At 38.3% G+C, this 18,336-nt stretch overlaps 1 protein-coding gene across 1 annotated transcript; it reads left to right on the top strand.

The window, feature by feature from the left end:
* Positions 1-4,848: 4,848 nt before the first annotated feature.
* LOC149132449 (uncharacterized) lies at positions 4,849-6,948 on the top strand. Its single transcript, XM_089363350.1, has 3 exons — positions 4,849-4,943; positions 6,029-6,212; positions 6,337-6,948. The coding sequence occupies exons 1-3, from the start codon at positions 4,849-4,851 to the stop codon at positions 6,946-6,948; spliced, it is 891 nt and encodes a 296-aa protein (XP_089219476.1).
* The last annotated feature ends 11,388 nt before the right edge of the window (positions 6,949-18,336 follow it).

The raw sequence follows: 18,336 nt of genomic DNA, 5'->3' as shown, positions 1-18,336 counted from the left end.
GTTTCATTAACTTTATGTGTAGTTTAGACGGTTATTGCAAATGTTATCAAATAAGTATATATTGTGAATTGTTATTTTAATCAACGCTAAAGTGAATTTATATATATATATATATATATTTTTTTTTCTGGTCATAATTTAATCGTTTGTTACTTTCTAGGCTATTAAGGTCTTTATATTTTTGTTGGTTGAACACATTCATTCCAATAATGAATTCCTGAAGAAAAGCCTAATTTCGATTTTAAAAGGATTATTTTTTTCGTTTTGTTTTGGAATTAATTAGGCTTGGAAACAATTTGTAGAATCTTTAATGGATTCGTACCAACTTTGTATTAAAAGATCGTCTACGCTTATATCTTTTCTTTTTCTTATATATATATATATATATATATATATATATATATATATATATATTTGCTTTGCGGGAAGGACTGTTCCAACGAAGTCACGTATTGTCCTTGCCTTCGAAACGCGGAGTAGATGAGTAGATGGACAGGGACAACTGACGAAGGGATATACTCTTTATGCTGCATGTCTCGTTGTTCGAAAAAAGTTCGTTTTCTGTTTTCGTTTTTCGTTTCTCATTGTGTTTAACGTTGTTTTCTTTGTGTCTGGACGTTTTGTTGTATCACCTAACTGTCTGGATGTTTTGCGTTCTTGTTCCATTTTCGTATTTTTTATATATAAAAAAATATAGCGGCGTACGTACACTTTGGTCTCTTATATGTAAGTATATATATATATATATATATATATATATATATATATATATATATATATAAATTTTGTACGACTCTATTATTCTTTCTATTCTTTCATTCTTTCCTTCTTTCTATCAGCCCTTTCACACTTACCTCGTTCATTCCACTCTTCGTTCTTTCGATCCCCCCTCTCAGATTTCCTGGCCTTCTCTTCATGCTCACTTTCCCTCCTCTTTCACTTCACTCTGTCCCTTTAATTTTTTCTCGTCCCTCCTTAATTTTTTTTATCCCTCTGCCTCTACCTCTCTCTCTTCTCTCCCCACGTGACCAGTGTTCAGCCAAACCTGACCTTTCTTTCTTGGTTCGACTATCATCCGTGCAATATCTATATTCCTCCCTGTGCTTGTCAAATCCTATGCCCCTGCCGTAAGGCTTTACTTCCACACACGCCAGCTTAATTTAATTCGTCCTTAGTCGAAAGACACCTGTTGTTATGTCCTGTTATTTGCATTTGTATTTGTGTAACATTTCTCCGTTTTTTCCCATCCTTGTTTTCGTATACATTCGCTGCTTTCTTCCAAGGAATCTAATGCTCTTAGCTTAGATTTTCCTTGGGGCTGGGTAGATTGGAGCAATCTCGAGTATAACCAACCGAAATTGCAAAGATAATCTAGAACTCGACTGAGGAAAGAGAACTCTGAATGACCCATCCTTGTTTTCTTTGTATCGTCTGTGAGGATGTCTTGCGTTCTTGTCCATTTTTGTATTTTTTATATAATATATAATATATAATATATATATATATATATATATATATATATATATATATATATATATATATATATATATATATATATATATATATATATATATATATATATATATATATATATATATGTATGTATGTATGTATGTATGTATGAATCAAAGCGAAGAAAAGGGATTTAGAGTCGTCAGAGAAAGGAAAACGTAAAGTACCGAATTTATGATGTCAATTTACATGGCAGGCCAGACGTAGGAATGTATGTATGTATATATGTGTGTATATATATAGTGCATAAGGAATTCGTTTTTGGCATGGTTTCATGTTTGAAATATGTTATAGAAAGGAAAAAATCACATCTTATGGTCTTTGTTAATTAACCAACACGTTTGCGGTTCTAGGTTTGTTGTGATGTTATTGTCATGTTATGTATCGGCTGTTCCGTAGGTTTTGTTCAATACGTTTAGTTCGTTAGTTCTGTTACAGTTTTTTAATCATAATGTCCTTTGTGGGATGAATTTATTAATTTTACCGATACTGTTTTTTAAAAAATTTTCTAGCTTTATGTTTATAAGTTAATACTATTTTATATTCGATGCTGTTATTCACAATAACAAGCACATTATGCTCATATTTCGCTCCTTCTGGCTGTCTATTGATTCCCAGGCAGCGTTTATGTCTTTAATGCTGTTAACACCACCAGATTAAATGGTACTGCCCAGGTGATACTGGCGGGCAGCTGAAGATGGGAATATATGTTTCATATATTTGTTTGTGAATTTTTTTTATATGTCTTGGGATTTTGTTATTCTGATTTGCCTTTCATACTCGTAAGGTTGAATATGTTTTTGGGTCCATGGTTTATAATGATTACATATATTGATATTGTTTGATGAACTTCATGGATAATCTTATTAGGCTAGAATAATACTTAATTGAAAGTTTCTAGTTTGGGTAGGGTTTGTGGCACATATTTTTATCTAGCATTTGTCAAATGGCAAGCAGAGAATTGACATTTAGAAAATCATCGAACCTTGCATTCGATGTCGAAATATCTGCAATCTCCACCTGTGACATAGTTTTGTTGTTCGCCTTTCTTGTTTCTTTCTGGTAACTCTGAAAGGAGTATAAACACAGATACACACGGACATAGACACATACGCACGAGCACACACACAGCGACATAGACACAGACACAGACACACAGACACAGACACACAAACACACACATGCGCTCGCACACACACACACACCTTCTATATGTTCTGTGTTTTTATTTCAAAGGCGCTATTTTCGTGGGCCATTCCATCTAGATACAGAGAAAAGAAATATTACGTGTTTTATTAGCTTATTTAGTTGTATTCGAATCCCCTAATGATCAAAGCCTGTATTAATTCAATATCGACATTCAGAAGACAATTTTCAGCAGCATTACTTCTTAAATTCAAATGACCTATACAGGATTCTATGACAAAATATGACATACTGATTATGTTGTTTCAGCTTTTCATCAATCAACAGCATCCGCGTCTCCTTAACACCTCTGAAATTTGTGCACTGAGTTGATAAATTTAGTAACTTTGAATGAATGTCTTTCAAATATATTTCGTTAACTTACTAGGAAATGAAATATATCGATGAATTAAATATAGATTCGGCGGTAAAATAATCTTTAACCTTAATTTTTGAACCCTGTGTTATCTGCTTAATTTTTAACTTTTGTAGATTTCCTGTTTTTCCTTTTCCGTTTATACGTCTCATCTTATCTTGCCTATCAAAGCAGTCCGCGTATATTTGCTATAGGCTCATTTTATAAGACCAATGCTGCATGCAAATGGCCGTCAAATGCAGCGTTCTGATTGTTTTATCAGTCTCCATCTGTAAACAAAGGCGAAGTTGGCATTTTCACGCTGAATTACTGCCAATGAATAAAGAAAGGTTATATGAAAAAAAAAAAAAGAAAAGAAGAAAAGAAAAAAAACAGTTTCTGAACATGTGTATATCTGTGACTGTATGTACGTGGGTGTACGTATGTTATTCATGTATGAGATTATCTATACAAGTTATGTGAATTAATATATATATATATATATATATATATATATATATATATATATGTATATATATATATATATATATATATATATATATATATATATGTGTATGTATGTATGTATGTATGTATGTATATATGCATGTATGAAAGTATGTAATTTTGGTATGATTGCGCATGCCTGTTTTTATGACACTGTACTTGTGATGCATACATACACATTATTAAAGCAGGATTTCAAGCGCGCGCGCGCAAACACACACACACACACACACACACGCACGTGTTGTGCATGTATGAGTAGGTCTCTGTATGACAGTGAAAGAAACGTGTCACGTGTATTTGAGTGTGTGTGTGTGTGCTTGTATGTATGTATGTATGTATGTATGTATGTATGTATGTATGCGTGTGTGTATATGTGTATGTATGTGTGTGTGCCTGTGTGTGCATTTAGACACATAAGTAATTTTTTGAGTTCATATAAGCATATATAAAATTTACTGTGCTTATGTAGAAACTTATTTACCTCCACACACACGCATACACACACATACGTACACATACACACAAACTACCATATTACAGATATACAGACCAGTTCAATCAGAGCTAACCTAAGCTATGCAATAACAACATCCAGACACACATACCCTTTCAACAGAAATGGCCAGCTCTGGTTAAATTTAGTAACCTGTGATATCGAAAGCCAAGTAATACAATTGAATACTTGTTCTATTTTACCTTTCTTTAAGTCTACGTAATTTCATTTTTTTTTTCTTACCAGAACTGTTTCATTCATTCACAAACAGTACGAACGAATGAATGACAGATGGGTGATTAAAATGTTCTGTCAACAGTTTAGCTATCTTTTCATTTTGACTTGAATGTATGTGTCCCTATTTTAAGTACGTTTCACACAACTAGAACCCATAGAAAAAAAAACCATATCTGGGATATCCTACATAAATATAAGTACGCACACGCACGCTTCGATACACACAAATACATATGCACATAGACAGCCATATAGGTCAATAAAAGATAATTTTGTTGTACATTTATTTATACCATACAAGTTTTGTTACATGTACGACATGAAATTAATTTGACGAATTTTGAGTTGTTTCTGAAGATACATAGAACTTGGGAAAAATTCTATGCTCAGATGGACTGCACATTTACTCTTGGTGTTTTTTCATAAATAGGGATACGATGATGACTTTTCGTTGTTATTTTATGGATTATTTCGGCGATTGCTTCATTGCCAACTTAGTGTAGTTTTGTGCATGTCTATGATTTCGTCTCGTGAATGAATAACCTTTCTCAGAGATATGCAAATATCTGACATGTGCGGTACTCTGATAAAAGCTTCTGTGTCGACATTGGAATCTGTATATTTTAAAGGTGATATACAATTATATGTCTGGTAAGTGTTTGATATTTTAGCGATAGTGTATGCAAAAAAATACTTCAAAACTTCAGGCAAAAGCAAACAAACAAAATGTGGTGCTTGTGGTGTTATGGGCTGTGATGAGCTATGTAGTGTTCGTGGAGAGGATTGCGGATGAGATAAACTGAAGTGAAGACTGCATAGGCTGGCTGAAGAGCCACGGGGGCATGCGTGGGCAGAAAGCACGGGGGGCAGTTCGATGAGAGACGGTGAGTGTGGAAGGACGTGTTTTTTTCTTGACAGTGATCGCTCATCCCGCCTCGGTCAGCAGGTAAGGTCTCTATTTCTTTCTTCCTTTTGCTTCTTTTTCTGTTGCCTTTTTCTTTTTCCTCCATCACACAACAAGCTATTTCGGCCCATAAAAAAAAAAAAACGAATGATGAGTGTAGTCCGTATTTCGAACGATATAGTCAAACCGTTTTGCGGTGACACGGATGTAGTCACTTGGTTGAAGAAGATGAAGTTAGTTGCGAAACTCCACGGGATAAATGACTTAGCGAGTTTTATACCACTGTACCTAGATGGTTCGGCGTTGGCGCTATACCAAGAAATGGAAGAAAGGAACCAATTTAGCACGAAAAAAAAAAAGAAATCCGTTTGATGGAGGCCTTTGCAGAAGGAATGTTCGAAGCGTACGCTCGCCTGGGGAAAGCAAAGTGAAATGGCTATCAGGTCGATGTATTTGCCAACAAACTCAGGAGATTGGCTAAACTGGCGGGATATGAAGGTGAATCACTGGACCGAACGGTTAAGTTAGCGTTTGGGACTGGCTTTTCTGACCACATGTCAGTCGAGTTGCAAAAGCAGCCGAATGTTAACTCTATGGCGATGGCAGACATTAAATTCTCGGGCTCGCGTGCTAGTTTCGTGTTGCAGGACGACACCGGTAGCAGCGACGGCAACAACGAAAAGTGGCCGAGCAAGGAGTAGCGGAGATGGGTCAAACAAGGAACGTGTGCGGCCATTCAAAGGACAGTGTTTCCAGTGTCAGGGCCCGCACATGGTGCGAGACTGCAAGTCACCCAAGCCTGAAGTCATTTGCTACCGGTGTCGAGAAACAGGACATATAGCCAGCCAATATCTGCGGAGAAGCGGTCTAAGGAAGACTACTGCGCCGGTAGTTATCCCTCCGGATCAAGAGAGGCGCGTTTATCGTTACCTGTTGTCGACATTCTGGTGGAGGGGAAGGTGTCGCGAGCCCTTGTGGATACGGGCTGTACGACGACCCTGATGACACCAGAAGTGGTAGAGACGTGGAGTAGAGGGAGTAGTGTAAGGGCAGTCGACGGAAGAGAGGTACTCGGTGAAGGCATTACAGATGCGCAGATTATGATGCAGGGAACAAAGCTGACGCTGCATGCAATTGTAGTTGGCCACTTACTTGGTGGATGCGATTGACGTGGTGATGGGGATGGATGCAATCACTCGTTTAGGAGGTGTCACTGTCAACGAGGCCGGTGTAACGCTCGGGCTTGCGGGGAAACCGTGTATGGCGAGACCGTACATTGGTGAGAACCGCGAAGGAAAGTATGCTACACACACCATTGAAGACCAGGACTTTCGTGCTGTCTTCGATGGCCAGAGGTGGACAGTGGAGTGGCACTGGAAGGGAGAGCCCCCGACGTTAAAAAATAAAGTGGGCTGCTACCAGCATACTTTGAAAGGAGATGCCAGAAGCGAGTTTGAGGGGGAGGTGGAGCGGTGGATTAAGGAGGGAATATTGATCCCTTGGGAAGAAGAAGTAGAGAGCGGAGTCCTGCCGCTGGTGGCGGTGGTACAGCCCACAAAACATAAGGTCAGGCCAGTGCTGGACTTCCGAGAGCTGAATGACCACGTATCATGTCATACGGGCGGCGAGGCCACAGATGTCTGCGGAGACACCTTGCGAGAATGGAGGCAGATGACAGGGGTTTCCACGATCGTCGATTTGAAGTCGGCATACCTGCAGGTGTATGTGGCTGAGAGACCGTGGAAGCATTAGCTTGTCAGGTATAAGGGCTGGACATACTGTCTGACCAAGCTGGGGTTCGGGCTAATTCAGCGTCAAAGATTGTGGCAATAATTCACAAGGTCATCCTGGGAAAGATGGACGGAGTAAAAAGGGCCACCAATTCGTATATCGATGACATCCTGGTGGATGAAACCGTAATGCCAGCAACGGAGGTCATAGGCCACCTAAAGAGTTTTGGACTGATCGCCAAGCCACCAGAGGCGATGGAGGGAGGCGCTGCACTGGGCCTCAAGCTATGGAGAAACGAGGCCGGCACGTTGGTGTTCCGGTGAGGGAACGAGATCCCCGAACTGGGCACCAGCATGAGTAGACGGGAACGGTTCTCGGTGTGTGGAAAGCTGGTGGGACACTATCCGATTGCAGGATGGCTCGGGACAGCATGTAGCTTACTCAAGAGACGAGCCGAAGGAGCGAAGTGGAACGATAAAGTGGAGGAGAAGAAGACCAACATGATGCAGGAAGTCTTGGTCAGAGTGAAAGCAGAGGATCCAGTGAGGGGCAGTTGGTATGTTCCCAAATCAAAGAGCGGGATCGTTTGGTGTGACGCCAGTAGCATCGCAACACGGGTTGTCTTGCAAGTGGGAGGCGTCGTGGTGGAAGATGCAGACTAGCTCAGGAAGACGGATGGCTGCAACCATATAAATGTGGAGTATTTGGATGCCGTGTTGAAGGGAGTGAACCTAGCCTTGAGGTGAGGGCTGCGCACCATAGAAATTAGGACCGATTCGGCCACTGTACTTGGTTGGGTGACGGCAGTCATCACCAATGAGCGGAGGGTGCGAACCAAAGGGGCCGCAGAGATATTGGTAAAGCGTCGATTGGGGATACTGCGTGAACTAACTGCTAAGTTCTACCTGAAGCTGAGCGTGATCTTTGTGCCTTCTGAGAAGAATAGGGCAGACGTCCTGACCAGGGTAAAGCGAGCCTGGTTGCAGGTGCCAGAGGATGCAGAGCAGGCTGTGGCTGCAGTATGCCGTCTGAGTGACTCGGAGTTGAGGAGATTGTATCACATGGGAGGGGGGGGGGGGCAGGACGTTGTTCCTAGCGAAGAAAGTCGACTCCGATGTAACAAGACGGAGCGTGCAGAGAGTGGTTAGCAGCTGTGACAGGTGCCAGTCCATCGACCCTGCTCCGGGCGTACATGAGGTGGGAAGTATTCCAGTGGACCACGACTGGCAGTGGACGTAACACACTACCGGCAGAGGACGTACTTCTCAATAGTTGACTGCGGACCGGGGCGGTTGGCCATATGGAGGGAGATGAAGACGGGGACCGCAGAGGAAATCGTGAGAGTACTAAATAAGACATTCCTGGAACGAGTCCCCGTGGATGAGCTGCTTCTGGATAATGGCACTGAATTTCGCTCGGAGGTGCTGAAAGAAATGCTTGATGGGTGGCAGGTCAGCCGCTTCTTCAGGGCGGCATACCGGCCAAGTGGAAATGGGGTAGTGGAAAGGCATCATCGTACCATCAAGACCATGGCAGAGAGGGGCCACATTTCACCAATCGAGGCCGTATTTTGGTACAATGTGTCGCCCAGGTCAGGACAGGCTGAGGAGTCGGTGCCACACAGGGCAATATTCAGATACGAGTAGAAGCATCCGTGTGCTGCATCAATGCAACCCGGGGGAGATGAACAGCACGCTTTCGTGCAGGTCGGGGAAGAAGTTTGGGTAAAACACCCACGGTGTACACCCACGGTGTACATCACGATGGGGAAAGGGAACAATAGCCTCCATCAATTCGAAGAACAACGTCTCTGTCGATGGTATGCCACGCCATGTTTTGGATGTGCGGAAGATTGCCAATGCCTCAGAGAATGGAACCAGCAGCAGTGGGCAAGATGATGAAGACAGCAGCAGTAGGCAAGATGATGAAGCCAGCGGCAGCGTGCCAGGAACTCAGGCCAGTCTCGGGGTCGCACGGCGACCATAGAGGGAGCGTAACCCACCTCCCTGGGTGGCTGATTATGAAACCAATTAAGGTGTGAATTCGGGAGCGAGGACTGAGTGGGAAAGCCGGTTAAATGATCTGTAGATCAGGGAGTCGTGTGGTGTTTGTGTTGTTATGGGCTATGATGAGCTATGTGGTGTTCGTGGAGAGGATTGCAGATGAGGTAAACGGAAGTGAAGACTGCAAGGACCCGCGAAAGAGCCACGGAGGCATGCGTGGGCAGAAAGCACGTGGGGCAGTTGGATGAGAGACGGTGAGTGTGGAAAGACGTGTTTTTTTTCTTGACGTGTTTTTTTTCTTGACGGTCAACAGGTAAGGTCTCTGTATTTCTTTCTCCCTTTTGCTTCTTTTTCTGTTATCTTTTTCTTCCATCACCCCCCCCCCCCCCTAAAAAAAAACCAGAAACCGTCCGGGCTGAGGTTATCTTAAAGAAACTTTTAGTTGTTTTCGAATAGTGCAGCCAAGTCGAAACTCAGAGTTATCTTTCAACTTTTTATATACAGGATGTCTCACATAAATGTACACGCACATAGAATGATTATAAAGTCAGTTTTTACTAAAGTACTTTTCAATTTCAGAATTTAATAGAATCTATAGACGAGATTTAATTTTTTCATGGACACCTATTCTGAAACTGATTCTGATTCAGTGCACCCTGTCTGCATTTCGTTCAGCTTTGTGTGCTGGTAACGCTGGGCTTGGAATTTTCCAGCATTAAACTGCATGTTATTGTCCTTAACCTACCTATGTATCGCGTCCAGCTACCGTTGCAGATGTGCAATATTTCCAGGGTTCTGTATATTTTGACAGACTTTTGTGTCAACTGCATATGGTGGCTATCTGAAAAGCTGGAAGCATGTCTGAGAGGGCCACTATGAATAGCAGTGGCCCTAAGGTAGTGCCCTGTAGAACACCACACACTATTTGTATTTACTTTGAGGTGACTCCATTGACCACCACTGTATCTTTAAAAAAGTCATGTAGCCACTCTCCAAGTTTTCCAACTATGCCGAGATCATGCAGTTTGTAACATATACTACAGTCGACTTTATCAAAGGCTTTTGCAGAGTCAATATATATCACGTCTACATTTGAGTATGCTAGGTGTTAGTCAGCAAGTCAGCAAGTTTCTTTCGGACTATTTGTTCAATGACTTTACTGATGTGCGAGGTCAGAGAGATCGGCCTAGTATTTTTAGCATCTGCTCTGCTTCTCTTTTGTGAATAAGGCTTATTCCTTCCTTCAATTTTCCTGGGAGATTACCATTCTGAAAAAGAAGCTGCAATGGTTTTGCAAGGGATTGTTTGCATGATTTGAGAACGATTGCTGGGAATCCATCAGGACCAGCAGCTCAATTTGCGTCCACTTGATCTATGACCAGTGTTACATTTTTTTCTTCAATGTCGATAAAATCAATTATTATCTCTTTTGTAGCAGGTGAAATGGCCAAAAAATCTATAGGTCTCAGAGTGGTAGTAAACACACTTTTGAATTGTTCGTTTAGTATTCCACTTACCCTCATTTGGTTTCCTATGAGAGAGCCATCATTTTGCAAGAGGGGCCCTATCTTGTAGCGTACCGAGGCCGTTTCTTTGGCAAAGTTAAAGAAAGCTTTAGGGTTTGACTTAATATTTTCTATAACCCAGGCCTCCTTATCTGCTTTCTCTCTCTCATGGGATTTATGCAGACTTTTCTCAATCTGATTAATATATATGTACTTCGATTAAAGGTTGTGTTAACCTCACCCGAACATATAACAATACAAATCATAAACTTATCATTCAGTCTGCTGTAATGGATCCATAAACACATATAAATGAAGTACTATGCTCAGGTCATATAAAGGCAAATTTAATATCTATTAATTGAAACAGTTGTAAATGAAGATGTTTAATTTGCTGTTAATAATAATTATTAACTTCCCAATCTCCATTTTCTATGTATTATATATATATATATATATGTGTGTGTGTGTGTGTGTGTATATATATATATATATATATATATATATATATATCGTTTGTAGAAAGCATAAACACGAAAGAAGAAGCACACTCTAAGACGTAGACCAGTTTAATATATGTATACACGGGTGTGTATGATTGTGTGTAGAAGAATATATTACTCAAAGAAATTCCAACTTTGATTTTCATGTTTTATTTACAATCTTACAATAGAATAATATAAGATAATATAATATAATGAAATGATAGAATATTAAATGTCCATTCTGATTGAACTAGTACTTTCATGCATTAAACTATGCAATCTTCAGGTTCATGTAGTAGTGGTGACAGTTATGCTTTACAATTTACAACTGCCAGATAGATAGATAGATAGATAGATAGATAGATAGATAGATAGATAGGTAAATAGATAGATAGATATATAGATAGATAGATACATAGATAGAGGCCCATGTCTATGAAGTATGCGAATAGATGTAGTTTAAGCATTTGCAAATGAAAACGTGTTTAGTTTATTAATTAATCCACATACTTCAAAGATTTAAATAAAAAGAGAGCATTCAGAGAGCGCAAACCTCCACCAAGGCAACACCAGCGTCCTCTCAACGATTAGCCAGGAATGAGTTTTAGAATGAGAATATCTGAAATAAACTCGACTGCTCTCAAAAACGAGGATACTAAAAATGAACCCGACCTCTGTCAAAAATTAAGTAAAAAAAGAGAGAAAAATAATTCAGAATCCCTGTCCGGTACCAGATCGATCCCAAAACCTAATCAGTTCGTGCCAGTCACGAGGCCAAATATTCCTGAAAGTTTCATCCGAATCTATCCAGTAGTTCTTGAAATATCTTGTCCACAGACAAACAAACACGACTTAAGAAAATACCTCCGCCTTCGCTAAGGCGGAGGTAAATATTTGAGCTGGATTGAGGAGGTTGGAATTTAGTAGTTATATCTCCAGGCGGAATATTATAGCAAAAAACAACAACCCATAATGGTTTTTCTGTTATAATATTCCGCCTGAAGATATAACTTTTCCATAGTGAGGCTCAGTTGCAGTAGGATCTTAAGTGTTGGGATCACTATGCAGGAGGTTGTAAATATATAGTTCACCGAATAGAAGTAACTTTAATCATTTAATGGCCTGATGTCAAGCGATATCTCTTAGGTATAAGAGGTAAATATGATTGGTAACAGAGTAGAACGATGGAATTCCCATAACAAAGCTTTGGGGTACCTCGAACTGAAATAAACGAGTGGGTATTGTCTATACAATGTTAATAGTTTTGTAATCATCTCTCATCATTATATTGACCATTATTATTATCGCAGATATCGCACGTCCTTTAATGTATAGTCGTAAATAATACGTATAAAATCGTTCAAAAACTTAGTCGGTTAAAACCTAAACTGGTAATTACGAATAGTTCCTTTTCCACACCGTCCTTCAAGTTACCAAGTTGGTATAAACTTAAAAAACAAAAACGAATTTTCCCATTCATGACACATTATTACTAGTATTATACAAGAACATTCTATATTTAAGGCAAAGAAAAGTATTCTTGACAGATCAAGTATTGAAGTGAGGTAACCTAAACTCTAAATGCAGGAATAGAAATTTGACAAACATTTGATTACTGTGTCAACTTGAGTTAGTTGTTGGAGAAGTAAAATATATTTCATTAGTATTACACCGAGTTATTCAATATTCATAGCTTGAAGTTTGTTCGTAAATTTGAGTCGAAACTAGTTGGTTTAAGGTGATATGAAATTACCTAAATTGATTACAGAATTCATGCAATCAGATTACTTTGATGTTCACAATTAAATTACTTCTATGTCTACAACTTTTCCCTATGTTCACAGACTTCGTAGCATGCATACAGTATAGATCTCGATGTTCATTAGCTAACCAAGTAGACATACAAAACACAAAATTCAACCTCACAAAAGGACATCCCACCAAAAACCAAACAAAAAGTGCATGTGTCATTTATAGGCTCATATCAAACCCATGTACAGATTTGTTTGTACATGCTTTGTAATTTGTCGTAACATTTTAAATGGTACGTGCATACGTATGCATATCGAATGGGCCATTGTATCTCAGTATAATACTTTAATCATCACATAAAAGGGTACAAAGTTAGCCTCTTCTAGGATAAATAGAATTTTAGATACACTAAGCAATAGATTAGAAGCCAACATAAGGTTGTAAAGAGGTGATAAACTCTATACTACATAAAAGGAACACAACTGATATGAATAGACTTAAGAACTATATTTAGATAGTTTAACCCCCAAATTACAATTAATACGAACTTAAAAATAATAAATCATCTTGATATAATTTCGACTCCTCATACAGGTAAATAATTATATCCATATCGTAAACCGACCAAAAACAATTTAAAGAAATAAAGACCCCAGTCATCCACTGGTGATTGTAGGCGAATCTCCAATCTATCATCAGATAAATATATATTCTATTAGGCTGTCTCATACTAAAATAATGCATACAAATTTGACTCTAACGACAGCATACATAGAAAAATCAAGGGTTGCATAGAATTATAATGTAATTCAGTCCTTCTTATTGCTTGAACGTGGTTACAAATGTAACCGGGTTCTTCTTAATTCTAATAGGCGTTTACTTTCGCGCAACGCATTAATATTACAAAGATCTTTGATAAATATTCCATGAAAGTAAGTTGTAGCTGTCTTAGCAAGAAAGGGTCTCAGATATTAACTACAAAAAAGTAGCTACAAACAACACTGTTACTCCAACTAGGATTCAAATGTAAGAAGACAGCCAATTGTCTTTTTATCAATAAATACCTTGAGAGAAAGGGAGAGAAAGGAAGGGTGACAGAGAGCATAGAATACGTTTCGAGGACGATTGTCATAGAAAGAACTTAGCCTTTTAGACAATACAAATATTCATTCAGGCACAGGAATAAGCAATGTTTCCCTTATTGTCAAAATACATTTGGCAGCTGAAAGACGGGTCAATTGAAACACTGTAATCAAGTAGAGTATGGCCGGGAAATCATATAAATATAATGGGTATGGCAGCAACATATAATATACCCGTTTGTTGCAGTACTAAATATTTTCCTCAAAAACTGATCGGAATATAATATTTCAAAGTTTAAAAATCGCCATTTTTAATCCTTGTATTTTGATCACTCTCAATACAAAATATGCCTTCTTTGATTTGCGCAAGTTTTGTAAATTAATCACCTTCTGAAGTTTCTAAAATTTTTCGTCTCTTTCGACGATCTATATAACATATACATTTCCTTTGTAGCATTGATCAAGATTTTCCACAATGGATTAATCGATATTCACAATTACAAAGTTTGGAAATCGTTATTTTTTAAGCAAAGAGTAGCAAATTAAAAAAACAATTTAGCTCTTTTATTATCTCTACTTTTAATATTAGTTTCAGTTTTTTGCACAAGGCCAGCAATTTCGAGGGTGTTCGTAAGTCGATTACATCAAAAACGGTGCTCAACTGGTACTTACTCTATCAAGCCCGAAAGGGATGAAAGACAAAGTTGACCTCGGTGGAATTTGAACTCAACGTAAAGATGGACGAAATGCCGCTAAGCATTTTCCCCAGCGTGCTAACGATTCGGCCAGCTTGCCACCATCTTCATATTTAATATGAAAATTTTGTGAATCATCGCATATTATATTTCACTCTGAAGTTTTCTTCTTTAATCACGGCGATCGGTACGGCATAAAACATAACTAGTTTACCAGTACTTAACATTCGTCAATAGATTCAGGCGTAGCTGTGTGGTAAGAAGTTTGCTTTCTATTCACACAGTTCTGGGTTCAGTCCCACTGCGTGGAATCTTGGGCAAGTGTGTTCTGCTATAGGCTCGGGCCGGAAACTTAAAGAAGCTCGTCGTATATATATATATATATATATATATATATATATATATATATATATATATATAATTAAACAATAGGGTAAAAATTGGATATTAATTAATATTAATTTAATACCAGGTAACCAGCACATTAAAAGAATGAGGGAGATTTTAAAAAATTATCTGAATCTCAAAGGATTATTGTATATGTACATATAAAAATATATATAAAGGAGGCCACTAGGTGGACTGCCAATGTGTTAGAAGAAGATCACATGTCATGTGTCTACTAAGATCAGATAATTCTCAAAGGAAATTTAGCGAAGTAACAAAAGCGTAAAGCGGGCAAGGCTAGTGAAAGTTACATAAAAAATACAATTATTTGTAAACATGTTTCGAAATCAATAGATTCTTACCGAAAATATCTGTTTCTCATCAGTACAGACTGTTGGTTTAAATACAATTTATAGGATCGCACACTAAGTTGTACGTCACAAGTAACGCACGTGTGTACGGTTCCATCCAATTATATTTGTGGTAAAATTCAAAAGCCTTCGTTTTTGCGCGCTAAATCCGGAAATATCTCCGCAGAAAAGATCCCGCATCGAATTTATCAATTTTGAGAATTTGGTTATGGTTAATCAAATTAAACAATAGGGTAAAAATACAATAGGGTTAAGGCTTTTGAATTTTACCACAAATATAATTGGATGGAACCGTACACACGTGAGCTACTTGTGCGATCCTATAAATTGTATTTAAACCAACAGTCTGTACTGATGAGAAACAGATATTTTCGGTACGAATCTGTTGATTTCGAAACATGTTTACAGATAATTGTATTTTTTATGTAACTTTGACTAGCTTTACGTTTTTGTTACTTCGCTAAATTCCCTTTGAGAATTATCCGGTCTTAGTAGATACATGACATGTGATCTTCTTCTAGCACATTGGCAGTCCACCTAGTGGCCTCCTATATATATATATATATATATATATATATATATATATATAAATGTTAATTCTTACCTGTATTCACTTGATTAAAACTTTTTTCTTTGTATCTGTCCAGCAATAAAAAAAAACACGTCTGAAACAGTTGTAGTGAACCACAATCCATCCGTTATTATTGTTTATATATATATATATATATATATATATATATATATATATATATATATATATATATATATATATATACCGGAGTATATATATGTGTGTGTGTGTGTGTGTGTGTGTATGTGTTTGTGTGTGTATGTGCGTGCGTGTGTGAGTGCGTTCGTGTGTGTGTGTGTACGCGCGCGTTTGTGTGTGTATGTGTTTGTTCTCTGCCACAGCTCGACAACTCTGTTGGTGTGTTTACGCCCACGCAACATATCGGTTCGGCAAATAGAATCGATAGATTTTACAAAACATACTACATACTGGAGTCAATTCGTTCGACTAAAATTCCTCAAGGCGGTGCCCGAGCATGACCACAATTTAATGACTGAAACAAGTAAAAGAAGAGATTTAAAAAAAAAAGAAACGCTCGTTGATTTACTATATTGCAAAGTGTAGAAATTGTCATTTTTTAAACAAAATTCAGGAAGTCTGAATTTTTTTTTCGGCTAGATGGCCATATTAATACTACAGCCGCTGGAAAAAAAAAAGGAATAATAAAGCCTCAACATTTGCTGTCTGCATCGCTTCGAATGCTACACTGCAAGCACTCAATAATACATTTCTAGACTCTTTACACCACCACAAAGATAGTCATCCTATGCAACCACCACCTTCAACTGGACAATAACCCCTGGTGTCCCTTCCAGTACTTTTAGAGAGAGGGTTTCAGATTTAGGACTTATCCTATCCAAACACTTTAATACTTCTGTTTTTACAAGAAACTCACAATCTCTTGACACACAATTTAGTGTTGTTCCTTCCAGTACAGCAACATATAATGGTCGCTCCCGTCGGTTTTACCTATGAGTGTTTGAAAGAGAAGACTTATAGAGGGTAATAGAAAGAAGAAAAAAAAAACACCCCAGAAAGTTGCATCTATTTGCGATGGATGCGTGAATGTAATTTGAGTCCAGGTATGGATTTTGCTACGAGGTCGCAGTGGGGACATTAATGATTTTGATTTTGCCGGGAATTGGGCAAATGTGTCTGTTGGTTGCAAGATATAGTTCTTCTATTGTTCTTTTTCTTCAACTCAAATTGTTCGAATGCATCGTAGCACATTTTACGCTATGCAAATCAATATGCAATGACTTACCCAAGATGTCAAGTTAAGCTGTAAAGATTTTAGTGATTGCTTCAATTTATTCTTATACCTAAAGACAGGTCTTCCTTTGCAGCGATATCCTTCCACTTGTTGGCTATACAGAAGAATTTTTGGAATGGTGTCATTTTTCATTCAAACAACATGTCCTACTCATCAGCATGCTTTGGATGCTGGAGATATCACGCTTTTCTAAGATTTTGGCATTGAATATCTTACCTTGCCATTTTATGTTGCATATGTTGCGCAAACAGCACGAGCCTACTAAATACTGACTTATCGCATCTCAAAAATGATGGATTCCAGAAAAGGTAACAACCACGTTAATTCCTTTGAAACTTACTCATCACTTGGGTCCATATCAGTGCGAGTTCAATTGAGACATATTTAACGAACATATATTCCTTATGCAATTCAATAGCGGTTCCTCATTCTAATGAAGAGTGTCGAAGGGATGTCGTTGTATTTGACGTAAGCAACACCTTCCATTCTTCTTGTTAAATTGATAGAGCTCGTCTTTGCAGTATGTCTCGGCAGATCCTTTCCCATAGAGATGCTATCAGCTCTGGTGTACTCCAATGTCTAACCTGTGATATTTCGGAACTGCACGCTCTGTTTCTTAATATTAATGACAAAAGCGAGCTGGTAGAAACGTAAGCACGCCGGGCAAAATGCTTAGCGGCATTTCATCCGTTTTACGTTCTGAGTTCAAATTCTGCCGAGGTCGACTTTGTCTTTCATTCTTTCTGGGTTGATAAAAATAAGTGCACAGAGATCGATGTAATCGAATTACTTCCCTTACACGAAATTGGGCCAAAGTTTGAAACCAATATTAATGATAGACATACTGTTACTTCTCATACCATCCATTTCCATGAAGGTGAAATAAGCCTTCACTCCTTATCCTTAACACACGCATTAACATCAAACACCTTAACAAAATTTCACCAGATACGCACTGACTGCTTCTATGAATTTTACATTGTGATATCTCAAAGAAACAATCATTACGCATACCAAAGAAATAATCGTAGAACCCATCCTCTTATACATGAACAACGCACAAAAATCTGCAAAGTAATAAATCCTGGCTTTGCAGTCAGTGAAGCCATTGTATGAATCAGTGTTGCTTACTCTACATACAACCATTACATATTGCATCCAAAAGAAGCTCATTTGACTGAGGAGCATATATTCACTCGCCGACAGTTTTCAAATGCTAGGATTACAGACTCATTGTTTCCTTCTTCCTCTTCTACCGTTCATCTGGATTCCTTCCATCCATATC

Source organism: Octopus bimaculoides, chromosome 15, assembly GCF_046866305.1.
Source record: "Octopus bimaculoides isolate indiv1 chromosome 15, ASM4686630v1, whole genome shotgun sequence".
Lineage (NCBI taxonomy): Eukaryota > Metazoa > Mollusca > Cephalopoda > Octopoda > Octopodidae > Octopus > Octopus bimaculoides.
Note: the sequence above shows the minus strand (reverse complement) of the source record. Positions and strands in the feature narration are given on the sequence as shown.